General features: G+C 38.5%; 1 protein-coding gene across 1 annotated transcript; it reads right to left on the bottom strand.

The window, feature by feature from the left end:
* Positions 1 to 273: 273 nt before the first annotated feature.
* On the bottom strand, positions 274 to 5,195 carry si:ch1073-15f19.2 (T-cell surface protein tactile). The gene is made up of 7 exons (XM_068601280.1): positions 5,090 to 5,195; positions 4,515 to 4,853; positions 3,895 to 4,004; positions 3,553 to 3,709; positions 1,486 to 1,938; positions 741 to 846; positions 274 to 481 (listed from the first exon to the last, which is right to left on the bottom strand). The coding sequence occupies exons 1-7, from the start codon at positions 5,169 to 5,171 to the stop codon at positions 328 to 330; spliced, it is 1,401 nt and encodes a 466-aa protein (XP_068457381.1). The 5' UTR covers positions 5,172 to 5,195; the 3' UTR covers positions 274 to 327.
* Positions 5,196 to 14,932: the final 9,737 nt, after the last annotated feature.

Genomic DNA, 14,932 nt, shown 5'->3' with positions numbered 1-14,932 from the left:
CCTGCTGCCAATCTTCTGATTAATTTAAAGACGGCCCAGACCTCAGAGCCACAGCCGCCCATAGTCAATTTAAACAAGCTTTTTTTTCAAAGGTCAGAAACATGATGGTGATTTTTCACACCACTGTTATACACAGAAGCATACAACCAACTCCAGTGATTCACAAATATCACGTTTGTACAAATGTAACAATGTAGCAGTTTTAACTGATAATAACTGCAAATGATACACTTGTTCTGCATGTAACTAAAATAGGATAGAGCGTACACACTATATCCCCGCAATAACTTGCAATATTATCAACTGTCCTTGATAATATATTAGACGTTATACATTAATAAACATTTGTTTCATCTCTTCAGGTTCCATCACAGAGCTACATCTTGAAGTATAAAATGGCTGTGTTGAAATGTTATTGTGTCTTGCAGCTGTATACTTGACTGGAGGAGGAGGGGGTTTGAACGGAGGCGGTAGATCCATCCTGCAGAGATAGAGAGAGAGAGAGAGTGACAGAGAGAGAGAGAGAGAGAGAGAGAGAGAGAGAGAGAGAGAGAGAGAGAGAGAGAGAGAGAGAGAATGAGAGAGAGAAAGAGAGAGAGAGAGAGAGAGCGAGAGAGAGAGAGAGAGTTTTTAAACATATGTTTCAATCGTTGTAAACGAGAGATATGAGGTTCACCCAGTGCATTACTCTGAATAAATGCAAGCAGGTGTAGAGAATAGTTGCATGGATAGTGTTGTACCTCTTCTTCCTTAATCGTCTCAAGCAGAGGAAGCCAGCAGCTATCAATACCAGGATTGGAAGGATGATTAACGATACCAGCAGATGACTCTGTGCACCACCAGTACCTGAGAAACAAATTCAGTGAGGGGAAATAATGTTACTTTGGATCACAGCAACAGGAAAAGTTTCTAAGATATTGATCAGCTTGCTCTGGTGAAACCCTGCAGACTCTAACAGATATTGCTAATAAATGTAAAGCTACAAAACCTTTTTGTCTTGAGCCAGAAAAGTGCCATCCTCCCCCTCAGCAGGTCGTTTTAACAATATGTCTACCTCTTTAAAATGCATCGAGCCTTAGGCTTACACAACTGGAATCTGCAAATTCTTCATATTCGATGAAGATACAGATGGTGAAATCAAAGAAACTGCGGCTGTTATTGATCTGTATTTTTCTTAAGAGGGTCCAGCCTTCTAACATTTACCGCAGTTGTCTGTAATTATTTGCTTCTTTGAAATCTTTTTTTCTTTTTTTCTTTCCGGCACTGCTGCTGCTCTCGGCCCCTTAGAGCAAATAATATCCCCGAAACGATCTGAGAGCACCACTTAAAAGCTTTTTTCAGGCAAACAAAGATTTAGGATCTCAGACAAAGACCAGATAGGGGTTGATAATGGTCACAGATTCTAACCTTTGAATATTTGATTCAATGGAGGAAAGTGTAACAAACTGGTTTAAATGTGTGGATGGTATATAAAGTAAGTATCACCTTCATCCTCAATGACTATTGTTGTTTTTCCAGTGCTCAGAGTTCGGGATACATCAGAATTGCCTCCCGTGGACTCCTTCTTCGTCTCATATGTTGATCTGAAAACCTTATTACCATAACTTAACGTGGTGGATAGATTAAAGGCCACTGATTGGTCAGAAAGAGTGTCCGTGTTAGAATTGTGAGTTGGGTGTATCTCCTGATCAGTGGAGTTCAAATGATAGGGGTCAGTGTGTGTGAGAGGGGATAGCGTGACACTGGCATGTGTTGAATTTGTTAAAGAGATCATATGCTCTTCAGCTGTGACGTTTCTGAAGTTTGGATTCTCTTTTACATCAGTGCTCATATTCATGGTCCAAGTTGCATTGGCGTCCGTTGGTGGAAGCCCAGTGGTCCTTGATGTGGTAAGGCCCTCCTCAGTTACATTAGACTGCAGTGGCACTGTCAAAAGATCTGAAAGTAGCAAAACATGGAATAAATATGCTGTCAGCAACCATAAACCATCCAATGTCAAATCATTTCTTGAAGCTTCACGGTGCTTACTTAAAAAAAATGAAAAAATGTTAGTGCCATTTAAGTAATTGTCATAATTGGCAAATACGCTGAATATCTTTCTTGCCAAGAGTTTGATGCTACTTACATCTGTAAGTAAAAAACCTTAAAGACTGGAAACTGTTTATTGCCTGTGAGTGTAGTTTGTTGAATCTAAACAAACAGAAAGGTGGGTTGTAGTTTTACAGGAGTAAAAGCAGTCAAATCATGTTTCAGCATGTGCAGTCACGCCCTGCACTCTCTGTGGGTTGCCTGCCAACTGCTACCGGCTAAGAAATGATCCCGCACTTAGCCTCCGATAAAATGGCAAGTGTCGATGTTACATCATGGTTTTTGTACACGTTTCCCAAAATGTTGAACAATTCCTTTAACAAGCTTCACATGGGAAAGTTGAATGTGGAGTAGGAACGATAAGTGATGCACAACCAAACTTTAAAATACCCAGTGCACAGATGAACATCATTAAAACATGGACAGAGTTGGCATTTACGAGGCCACTCTGTGCATAATCAACAGGGTTTATTCAAGAACCTGGACTGTGAAAACCATGGGCACAGATTCTTGAGGCCCAAGCATGGCCATGAATTCAATAGTATGTTGTTAATGTATTCTTAACTATTGAGCACATTAGATAATCGGTTTTCCGTCAGTTGTTTTCAAATATTTGTTTTCTATCCTGCATGCATATCCACTAAATTTACACCAGTACAGATCCATCGTGAATTTAAGGTTGCATACCCCATTAGACATAACTAAGAAAAGCATATTAAATGCAATACGATGCATTATGATCAAATGCAATGGGTTTTAACCATCTAAATTCCTTATTTTTAAGCCTTCACTTTGGCTGCACTACCCCTGTTTGTCCAACAGATTGTGCTCTCACCCTTTGTCATCATTCAGTGTTTAGACTCTGGCGTGTTTGTTCTTGTGGTTTGAAAGTAGATAGACATTCGAGTGCCCTCCTGCTCTTCTTTTCTATGTGGTTTGCGTTTTTTTGATTTTGTAACAGTTTGAAATGCTCATGAGAAACATGAACACAGGAAGAGAAAGAAGGCATCTGACGATTACTTTCCTGCACAGGCAATTAATGGCACTATACCAAACTATATCACCAGTGGAGGCCGGCAACATGCAGTTTGGTTGTTTTACAATTTAAAACTGTGAATACTGTTTTAGTCAAGCTAAGAATTGATTTGATGAAAAACATTCCAAGTTTTACTCTTTAAATCTTCGTGGCGCACAATTTATTCACAGTTACTGGTGCGTCCTCACAACATGGCTGGCAGCTTCAAAATCCTTTGAATCTCTATTTCCTTTTTGCTAATTAAAAATTCAATTGAGGGAGCTCCAGTATAATAATAACATGTCAAGTATCAGCTCTTTGGTCCAGTGCAGTTTATTAAGTCATTCAGTCTCTTGGGCCCTCTACTAGATTGTTAATCCAGCCCTGAGGAAATGCTGAAATTGAGTTTGACACGAGAGACATAACAGCAAAGAAATGGAGTGGCTCACCTATATTTAAGCTTGTGGTTGCTGTTAGTACTGTGATGATAAACTCTTTCTGCAGACTTTTGTTTCCTGTGTTGACAGTCAGTGTATAAACCCCTGTGTGAGCATCCGCCACACACCAGAGCTCCAGAGATTCATTGTCTGACACCGGCGCCTTGTTCTAGGGCAGAACAAGATTATGTGTATAAATACCTTTTTCATACAGAGACTTGTTTGTGTATTGTAGGTTTTAATGTCAAAGTTAATCAAATCATCTTGACGTTTTGATGAATGAATTCATCAAATCTGAATTAATTAAATTCATGAATGGTCGGAACTGGGCTGATTAACAGATTTTTCCATTACCTTGGTCCACTTGTACTTTGCATCAGGGAACAGTTTGCATTTAATGGTCACATTTTCTCCAGAATGGACCTCGACTGCACTATCCACATCACACATTATGTTAACATCATCTAATAGAGAGAAAATGTCAGATTAATTTGGATTGACAACACAATAATGCTTTTTTAAAAACATCTGCTGTTGAATGAAAACAGCAAACGACACTTAACAAAAACAATTCTGTCAGATACAAAACACATGAGCAGCCTCTTCTGCCTCTATTTTGTTTATAACACCCCTTCAGTACCCTTGCAGCTCAATAGAAGGCAAGGGCGTATTGTGTCTATATTATTGGACAACTAAATGAGTGATAAGGCCAAATAGCGTAGGATAATCAGAGGGATGGAAATACATTGTTAACGAAGCCTTTTGGATGTGTTTTTGCAATTATTGCATACATTTGCTCAAAAGCAAAAGCAAAATCTAGAGATTGGCAGAGGAACGGCGCTCTGATGCAATCATGAGTAACATGAAATGTATGCATCGCACATTAAGATAGAACACTACTACACATCTCTACCCTGCAGCCCTCTGGTTGTGGGATGTAGGTGTGGCTTTGCATGTACTCGCCTCCATCTTACCTTTGATCTCTAGCACTGTTTCACTCCTGATGGCGCCCAGAGGAAAACTTGTAATGTCACAAAGATAGATACCACTGTCCTGTGTTGTCACCTCGTAAAGTTGAAGAGAGGAGCCCATCGACGTGTTGTCAATCTGCATGGTGACGTTAGGCCAAAAGAGGTTGAGTCCTAGACCTGGGCTGAACAGAGCCAGCTTTGTGCTTACATGTTTGTTCTTCCCCCATTCAATACTGATTATTTTGAGAGCAGGACTATTTTTTACAATGCAGGGCAAGGTAACGTTCTGGCCCACGACTGCTTCCATCCTTTTAAAATGGAACACCTCAACCTCCTGAAGCCCTGTTGAGCACATCAGATAGCATTTGAAGCAAGAACAGTGGAGACAAAATCTACTTTGAAGTCTGTATTACAGACTGCAGTCCGCTGAGATGCAGGCAGATACAGTCGTAACATTATACTGAGGCAACTTGTCACACCAAAAGCTAATACACATGTCCAACCCATGGTGAATATCCCATCATTGCTGGTATATTATATTACATGACATGACAACAACACATGTGGTCCAGGATTACCTTGAATAATTGAGGCAAGGAGCAGGACAGAGAAGGCCGTTCCCAGGGCAGCTCCCGCCATGTCCGAGCGCCCCAAACTCATTACAACCAATCAGGCTGAATCCACAGAGGGATTCAGCCAAAACAGAAAGTAGACTGACGACTGAGGTTAACGAGTGGGGTAGAGACCGAGAGCAGGAGGACTTTTCTTTACAGGAAGTCACACAAAGTGAGTCATATGTCTAGCAGTGTAGCTTTGTGGTGAAAACCTCCTGTGCAAACCAGAAACATGCAATAGAAATATATATATATATATATATATATATATATATATATATATATATATATATATATATATATATGTATATATATATATATATATATATAAATAAATAAATATATATATATATAAATATATATAAGTGGAATATAATGTATACATGAGTATCAATTAATTTGAAAATGTAACTACATGGTATTTAATTAATTGAATTATGTGAACTGTATTTTTGTAATTAGCTCAAGGTTTCATGTCTTTATGAGAAAATAATATGAATAAAAATGAAGCCTTGCAAAGCCCAACAAAGAGACAAACCTTACACACACCTGCAGTTCTGTATATTGTGATGTGTCTGTTTCTTTTAGCTCCATCTGTTGGTCAATACATACGCAATAGACAATTACATCTGGGAAATCAATCCCTCACCTCCCCCTTATTTAGTTTATCTTATATTCAAGGTTATCCCCTAACTTGCATAAAACAATAATACAATGATAAATTTTAGAAATATGATAAATTGATTGCTTTATAATCTGGCCTTCAGATGACAGCCTCGTTTTGTGCTTGTTTGTGGTAAATGTCTCAGAGCAGAACTTATATAAAGCTCAACGCAATATTATCTAGAGACGAGGAACATTCTTCCTGAAAGACATTGAACACTGAATTTCTAATGCGTAAAGTAATTCTTACAGAATGGAATAGTTTGTTTGCAGAGGAGATGGCTTTACATCCTTTTATCAAATAGGAATAATTGATAAAGCATATGTCCTGATAATTAAGCAAATGCACTTTCAGGGATATCAAATACATTTGTTGAGATACTTATTTGATTAATTCAATTGTATTATTCAATCAGAAAGAAAGCATTTTTTTTTTTTTTTACTATTCTTCATAACACAAAATGCTTTATCCAAACACCGTGTTCATCATTCATTCATTTGATCTTCTTCACATATTATGAGCTCTCCCATTCATGTATTATGAATTTTCCATGTAGACCACACAATGCCTTTAGATGATTAATAACTTAACAGTCATACTCTGTGCATGACCTTTATAACTTGAATTAGGGCTTAGAAGAGTGACTGCTATTCAAAGGATGATTTCTATCAGTATTCTTCCAGTGTTTTATCAAAGTGTAACGAGACTTGCACTGTTGCTCCATTTAAAAAGGGCATCATCACGTCTCTGGAGAGTCTTGGAAATCTCAAGGATTTCTGACAGAATGTAACATCGCCGTGAGTACTTCATTCAGGGGCCTGCAAATAATGTCAGGATCAAAATGTCAGGCATTTTGCACGATAAGTATATTTTAGCTTGTAATGACTTCTTAGTGTTCCAGCCAGAAGAGTTAAATGGGAACTATTCTCCTTCACAATTAAATAATAATGAACGGAATGAATTACTGCTTGAGGTGGCCTCTGCTTTCTGCTTTCTTTGGCATGGCGCAAAGGAACGAGTGCTGTGACCCGCTGGTGCACCCTGCACTTCCTGCTCACTAATAGTTCCACACTGAGGGCTTGAGGGTTCCTACCCGGTGACCTGCACCAAATTGAAGTATTTGCAGCATATTGCACCAGAACATCGAGTTATTAATTCTGTGTGTAGATAAATGTATTTGTGTGTGTGTGTGTGTGTGTGTGTGTGTGTGTGTGTGTGTGTGTGTTTGTGTCTGCTGACCTCAAGGGGGTGTGTGACCACACTTACACAAATTCTGCACTGCTCATTTACCCACATTCACTGCTGTGCTTTGCACAGTGTTATCTCTCTGAACGAGTATGATTTTTAGAGGCGATGAATTATTCAAATCTAGGCATATTGGACAGTCGCAGTGGATGGCAGACTTTAATACTAGTCAGTGTCCCGAGAGACTACTCGTGCAAAATATAACAAAGAGTGTAACTTATGCTATTTTCACATTCTATACCTTCTGATAAAAGACAATGAATATACTATATATTTTAACAATCACATCAGAGTATTGATCATGGTGCACACGTGATCTGGATGTGAATGGTCTTATAACTTTAAAGGATGTGAACAAGCCTTTATATGGTTCTTATGAGGAAAACTGATATTATTAGAACCTGTGTAACATTTTAATGTTGGAGTTTAGCAGTATGTAAAATAGTCTGATGGAGTGGAAAACATGGAACCATTTCCAACACAGCACAGATGTTTTTATTCTATTATTAGTATTTATTTTACCATATCTGCTCTTCTCCCTCAAATTATTCACATTGAAAAACAAATATGAATGGGCCCACTGCAGTGTCTTGATAGTTAGAAAAATCTGCTGTTTACTTCATGCATGTATACCAATGTTTTTATATATAGGATAATGTATTTGTGTCATTCATTTTCAGACCATTCTTGAACAACACTACTCTATTCCATCATGCTGGTGGCTTTTTTTGTGGCTCTAGCATAGCTTTGGCACGACGTGCTTTGAGCTAAATACTAATATAATGATGCTAACATGCTTTTAATGACAATGCTAATATATGGATGTTTAGCAGGAAAAGATTCACTACCTAAAATTAACTTGTTAACATGCAAACATACAGTAGTATTAAAGGAGTATGGTGTTGCCAATTGGAAAGTCATCATGCTCCATCCTCTGGAGACCATGAATGTCTGCACAAACAAGAATCCATCCAAATTGGCTGTTTACTAAAACCTATCCTTAAAACAAGTGCGTCATTAAAACATTTTACTTTTTACCTTAACTCTACCTTTTTACACCGGTGACATTTCAGACAGATTAACAAAAAATGTTTTCTGGAAACCATAAATACTGTTACGGCCTATAAACTGGGCCTAAGGGTACACAGGATGTAACATCAGGGTATAAGAAGACCTTGACAAAAGTTGAACCAGAAGTTAAATGATAAGGCATCTGAAACACTTAAGGAACAATAAGTCACATTGATTTGACAACTTAGTGGTTGACACAGATAAACCAACTAAAATAGATGAAGGACATCCGGGTATTCTCAGGCCAAAATAATAAACAAAATCTTCCCACAAACTTTAAGATCAACTGGCCTACCGAAGCAAAAAAGAAAAACAATACTGATCTTCCCAACAAGTCACAAAAATAGTTTAACAATACAACAGTTCAACAGTAGTTTATTTGTTTATTTAGTTTATTCCATTTGATGTCTGTAAAGTTAGTGGTGCTGCTACTATGGCAACACATTTCCCCTAGGGGTTTAATAAAGTACATGTCTATCTATCTATCTATCTATCTATCTATCTATCTATCTATCTATCTATCTATCTATCTATCTATCTATCTATCTGTCTATCTATCTATCTATCTATCTATCAAAACAGGAGAAAACAGAAAAGACAACATACAGTAAATAGCAGAAAACCTCTACACAGCATCCTCTCAAATTACGACAAATGGTAGTCTGCACTCAGGCACAATGACAACAGATTCATATGAATGCTCACATCTCAGAGAAGGAAGAGGCAGAAGCACTGTTATGGGAATTTATATCCAGCTCCCCTGATTGACTGAGGCCTCTCAGGTGCCCCAGGAAATGCAATGTAGGTGGAGCAGACGTGAAACAGTGACAGCCCTCTTTCAAAAATAAGTCAGAGTTAAGTCAGGGGGCGTAACAAAAACCTATACCACCTTCAGTCGGCCTGCATCTTTAACTAGTGGCTCGAACCAATGTGATGCAGAGCCAGTGAAACCAACATAATATGCCAACAAGAGGCCATATGGTGGAGTGCGGACACACAACATTTGGCGGGCTTTTAACACTAACCTCATTTTGGGGGAGCGCTTCACCCATCCAGAAAATCAAATATTTACAATGATTGTGATTCACCTTCACGTTTTCAGAAATTGTTCCTTTTATGTGCAACTCCTGCTTTCCTGGTATTTGGTAAAATGATCTGTGGTTCTTGTGAGGAATAAACGGATGGGTACAAACAACAAGCACAGCAGTGGCTGAGAAACAGAAAACTCTGAACAACATCAAACTTCCTGAGTGGGGGCGAGAGTGACTGAGGGAGAGACAAATTGAGGGAGCCATTGTGGTGGATAAAAATTCTGTTTAATAACTTGTCAGGTCTGTACACAATGGACCACTGAATTAATGGTTTAAGATGGTGAATAGTGTATGGGGGTGTAAGGTGGGATAGAAAAAACAGAAATGTAACAATGTATTCATCACTCTCCCACCTTGTAGAAAAAAAAGAACAAAATGACACAATGAGAAGCAACACCAGAAACTGTAATGAACTGAATGGTGACATAATGAAGTACAGTAGTATGCAGTGTGCAGTATTCAGATCATACATCAGTGCGTTTGTTGGAGTATGTTATCAATGAGGGCCAATCATATGAGCTCCTCTGCCCCGTTCAAAATGATTACGTAACATCTGGTATGACACCGCTTATCCTTTCATTTACAAAAGACAAACTAAAACCCAAAATAATGCAGAAACAGCTTTTGCGACGTTTATAAGATGTCTCATTAAATAGTTTACACAACAGAAAGCTATGGATTTTATTGGGTGGGCCACTTCATTTCAGTTGCTCCCTTTTTACTCTACTGTTTTTACAATGGCTCCCTCTTTTACAGATATATACGCTCATAATACAATTATACTTAGAAACACACTATTGGTTGTCTCGGAGCAAATCTGTGTTCTTTAAAAGACATCAAAATGTCATCTTAGAGCCGATAATCCCCAATTATCCCCTGGACATGAATAATATATCTCTATCAAACACAGCACAGAGGGTGAATAAAAGCAAATGTGTTGGCAATGTTAGGATTTTGAAAGCAGAAATGTCCCCCCTTGCTATTCTGCACAACAAAAGAAATGGCATCAGGCCACATTCCTCCGGTGATGAAGAGGAGTTTATTCGTGGTATATCTAAAATTGTTTTTTGATCTTAAGAAGCTAAACAAACAACAGCTTTAAGTCAGATTTCCTCCTTGTGAAAGCAGTTAAATTCTCTTGTTTATCTTAATTCCCTTTTATTTCCGTCGACTCCCTCCGGTGGGAAACGCATGCTCCTCCTTTTACTGTCTCGTTTATTTACACTGATCTCTCTGACAGCACAAATAGTTTTTGCAAATATGTTGTTGACTTGTACTTTTAGTTGTAAAAAAAAGACTTCCTACAGTTACTACAATTTATCTTACAGTGTCTCAACAAGCAGGCAAGCATTGAGCCAGAAAACTCAAAGTATGGAGATTGTTAACATTTGCTATTGTACAGAACCATTACTGTGACAGGGTTTCTTGCTTGAATGAGAGTCCTCTGGGTCTCCAGTGCACTGAGGAAGAACTAACCCAACAGATGAGAACCTCGGGCTCCAACTGTTTGCTCATTCCTATTGTGATGTATGCAGCGTTCTTGCTATCTCTAGTCATCCACTGATTGTCCCTTAATTAATTCTCCTGAGAAAGTCTGAACGCACCTCAAATTCCTTAGTTGCCATAATTCATTGTCTTTAAACCTCAGCTTACTTTCTGACCGCTTGAGCTGCCCCCACAGATGGAGCTACCGGTGGAATACAAGTACTTTTAGGTAAGGTAATCTTGTAAAATGGGATCAAACGGATTAATATGTATTATGTTAAATTGGCGACTTAAATTGTCAAATCCACAGAGACTGTACCCCTTGGCAAGCTAGCCTTATTTTTAGCTCATTGGGTCAGTTTTACACAGTTCTGTTTAACCCAATGTTTGCTACATGGCACAAGGCAACGGACGGACAAAGATCTGTGGTTAAAACCAGCTGAAAAGATTTCAACATTTTGTTCTACGATGAATACATTGGTCGATACCGTGGGGATTATTTTACCTAAAATGAGAGTGAATATTGATCTTACAGTCAAGTTAGCTGATAGTTGACACTAGAAGTAGGTGTACACATGCTCTAAGGTGCAGATGTTGAAACATCTGCACATACAGTTGCAGTATCTGTTAAAAAAGATGTCAGTAAAACCCAGTCTGGAACGCATGGTATCAAAGTTACAAATAACTTCTTGGTAAAAGCCCCAGCTCAGTCTATCAAGCTAATACCACTTCCTGATCCTAAAGCATGATACCTCATGGATTCAACACACACACACACACACACACACACACACACACACACACACACACACACACACACACACACACACACAGAGAGAGAGAGAGAGTTTGTGTCTGACAGTTTTCTCTGCGTGGGTAGTTTGTCGGTTATCATCTATAATGATATTTGAGAGGGTTTAAGTTTTTGACAACGTGTCTAGAGACCCTGAGAGTGTGCACTGTGGGACAAGATTTGCAGAGGAGGGTGCATGTATGCCCATCATTTGACTGGAATGGTGACAAAGAAATTAAATCTAATCTAGCTCAGAAATGTGTTGTACACGGCACATTTCTCTGTGTGTGTGTCTGTATACTTCCATGTATTTTTGGGGCAGGGGACAAGTAAACAACTGCCCTTCAGCCTTTTCCTTCCAGTCCAATTCAATCCAAAGCAATCAGAGGCAGTATTCGTACGACCAAGTTGGCTCCCACTGTGGTCTAGTTATATTATCTCTTGATGTGCTCCAGTTGGTATTCAGTGTGTGGTGGCATTAGCAGCATGTGTTTTAGTAAAGCACAACAATAATTGAGGCGAGGCGAGTGGTGGCTCCTCTTACCGAGATGAAAAAGGCAGCATACCAAAAACACATGTTCCTTATAAACCTCTCTAACAGTGTCCTTTTGTGCAGAGAACAGCACTCATAATGGAATTATTATCTTAAGTAATTCCTTTGCCACTTTACATGAACAAAAGGAGCAAATTGGTTCATAATACGGTTTAAAATAAAGGGTGATATCCATTGTACTCCTACAACAATCACAGACAATATCACTTTTATGCATGGTATGGTTTCAATTCTTTATCATAAGACTAATCTTAACAGTTTTACACTCCTTCTTGAATGTAGGTCAAGAAGGCCTTAAAGCCCTTAAAGCGCTCTAAAGAGCATTAAAGCGCTCTAAAGAGCATTTAGAGCGCTTTAAGGGAAACTGTAACTTAATTACTTAGTAGCTGTGGTTCAATCTTATACCACTCGCTTCCATTAAATGTGTTATTGTATACAGTGTGAGAAAAGCACTGTAGAAGCTGTGTCGGAATCTTGACAGTAATGGAGGTCTGTTAATATAGATACAAAAAATGATTCATAGCTTGCTTGTTATATGAAAAACTGCAAAGAAGCAGTGAGAGGTTTCTGTGGTCCACTCCGATGGGAAGTCAGCAGAGAGGCAACTAGGCAGCCGTGTTTGGAGTGACATAAGGTGCTTCTGTGCTGGCACGGCGTAACGGAGTCACATTGAGACATGATTCATTATCCTTGTGGCTAATTTCACTTTGACTACCCCCCCTCCCATGAGTCATCATGATTATCTTCACTCCAGCTCCCTCTGAATGACAGATCGACACTTGTAATAACTTTCCATACAACCATTAAGCAGCTTGAAAGGGTTTCGATTTATATTTATTTTGTTATGAAATAACAACATGTTTTTTTAATGTTAGGAGGCGGCTGAAAATTATGCAGTATGTAAAAGATGGACATTTTAAAATGTAAATTCTTTTTACTGTCAAACTAGGAGATTGAATGATTGAGAAAGAGCTACTATTTACAATAACATATTTTGTTCAGTTCCTATACAATTTATTTATATCATTGTCATTGATTACATAAGTACATTCCTTGCTCTTTTGAATTTTGGAGAGTATGGTTCTTAACAACCACAAAATCTTTGTCGAAAAAAAGTTGAGCAAGAACAAAACACTCAAATATCGTCCATGTTCATACACTTGCATGCATGTATTGCATTTTCAAAAGCTTTCACACATAGAATATAAACTTCAGAGTGTGTCTGAGTAGTGTGGTGGGAATAATAGCCAAAGCCCCATCAGGCTTTGTCACAAGCTGTGACCTGAGTACCAGCAGGGCTTCGTCCACAGATCGTAATGGTAGCGAGGAGGCACATATCAGGTTAATAAATCAAGGATGTATTTAAAAGCAAGGACATTTAAAGCCTGAAACCGAACCAATAACATTTTAAAGTAAATTTTAAAAAGAGACAGCGTCTGGAAACGAACAAAGTGATCACGCCTCTCAATAAAAAGCAGGACTTTATGTATAGAGATAAAATACACTTAGCCTCAAGCTAATAAGCCTCATGTGGCTTATTGCTTTCATGAAATTGGCACTAAATATACATGTCAATGTTTCATAAAATAAACACACAGCAACACAAAATGCAATCATTTATTGATAACAAATAATAGTTTCTCTCTGTCAAGCGATAGTTTTTCTGCAGCATTTAGCAGAATGATTGCCCAATAACGCACAGCATTGCCATATCTGGATATTACAGATATGGCAATATCCAGATAAATGTGAGACAATTATAGAGTAGTGTTTAATCATTGCACTCCTCTTTGCTAGTACTGGGTTGGGTGAGCCAGGTGTGTTTTTAACTGTGCAGTGCCAGAAGCAAGATCATTGCTACGGCATCTTTTTTGACTGTCGTTTGGATGCCAGAATGATTGTAGAGTGATTCACACAGTTTCTCTGTCCTTGAGGCCCACATCCGAGATACCGTAGTGCTACTCAAGCAGCGGCTGCAGGTCGTCTAAGTAACAGATTCGTGGCAACATGTAGCCAAGGAAGGTCACCCTCTTGGGCTCTTTAGTAAACCTAATGTCGAGAGAAAAGGAAAAACTAATTCTCTTGATGTTGCAGTCACATTTTAACAACATATCACATTTGTATTTTGACCTGAAAAGTCAGAGAATCACCAATGTTAATACAATTCATCCTTCTTCCAATACCCGTTTCACATTTCACTCTAAAACCAAAAATTCAACCTGGTGGTGGCACTAGAGTTGACAATTATACATGACCTTCTTGATACACACCTATAAAACCACAACATAAATAGGAGGGTTATCTTCATCTTTACCAAAACATTGACGTTGAAGACGTTTACACATTAGATATCTCGGTATTATAAAGCAGGATCTGTACCTTCCTCCTCTACCCACATCCAGCCTGCTTATGCAACTCTGCTCTCTGCAGGCAGACAGCCAGTTGGTTAGCTTGTAAAGCACAGCAGCAACAGCAGCGCCAGTATCCACATGCTGAGAAATGGCATGGTCATGGTATGTGCTTCCTAACTTCCAGCTGGTAGGCTGGCTTCTCTATTTGAAGTGTAGGCTCTCTGCCAATGCAACATACGGACACAAGGAGAGTTTAACTATATATAAAAAAGACCAGATAGGGATTTTAAATACACTGTACACAGAACCCTTTGGTTTCAAGGATAAAGAAGATATGAAAGAATGTTTCAGGGTTGCTTTCACTCCCTAACCAACATGATGGTTGAACAAAGTGATATTTTCTGCATACATGAAACATTTGACAAATCATAAAGATAAACAATGCGATTCCCGGAGGTTGCCATCACTATAAAATAATTGTTTGCTTCCTGACAAACAACCTAGGTCATTGCATTTTGTCAACGAAATATAAAAACGAAAACTATAACATAAAT

The sequence above is a fragment of the Clinocottus analis genome, unplaced genomic scaffold (genome assembly GCF_023055335.1).
Source record: "Clinocottus analis isolate CAN_PGR_092001 unplaced genomic scaffold, fCliAna1.0.p SCAF_5, whole genome shotgun sequence".
Classification (NCBI taxonomy): domain Eukaryota; kingdom Metazoa; phylum Chordata; class Actinopteri; order Perciformes; family Cottidae; genus Clinocottus; species Clinocottus analis.
The sequence above is the reverse complement of the archived record's forward strand: the minus strand, read 5'-3'. Positions and strand labels throughout refer to the sequence as shown.

Bases quoted from the DNA above. Each gene is read 5' to 3' on its own strand.
- si:ch1073-15f19.2 (XM_068601280.1), bottom strand. From the start codon at position 5,171: ATGAGTTTGGGGCGCTCGGACATGGCGGGAGCTGCCCTGGGAACGGCC. The intron at 4,005-4,514 runs GTAAGATGGAGG...TCTCTCTATTAG, and splicing joins AACAGTGCTAGAGATCAAAG to ATGATGTTAACATAATGTGT. The intron at 1,939-3,552 runs GTGAGCCACTCC...TGCTACTTTCAG, and splicing joins AACCACAAGCTTAAATATAG to ATCTTTTGACAGTGCCACTG.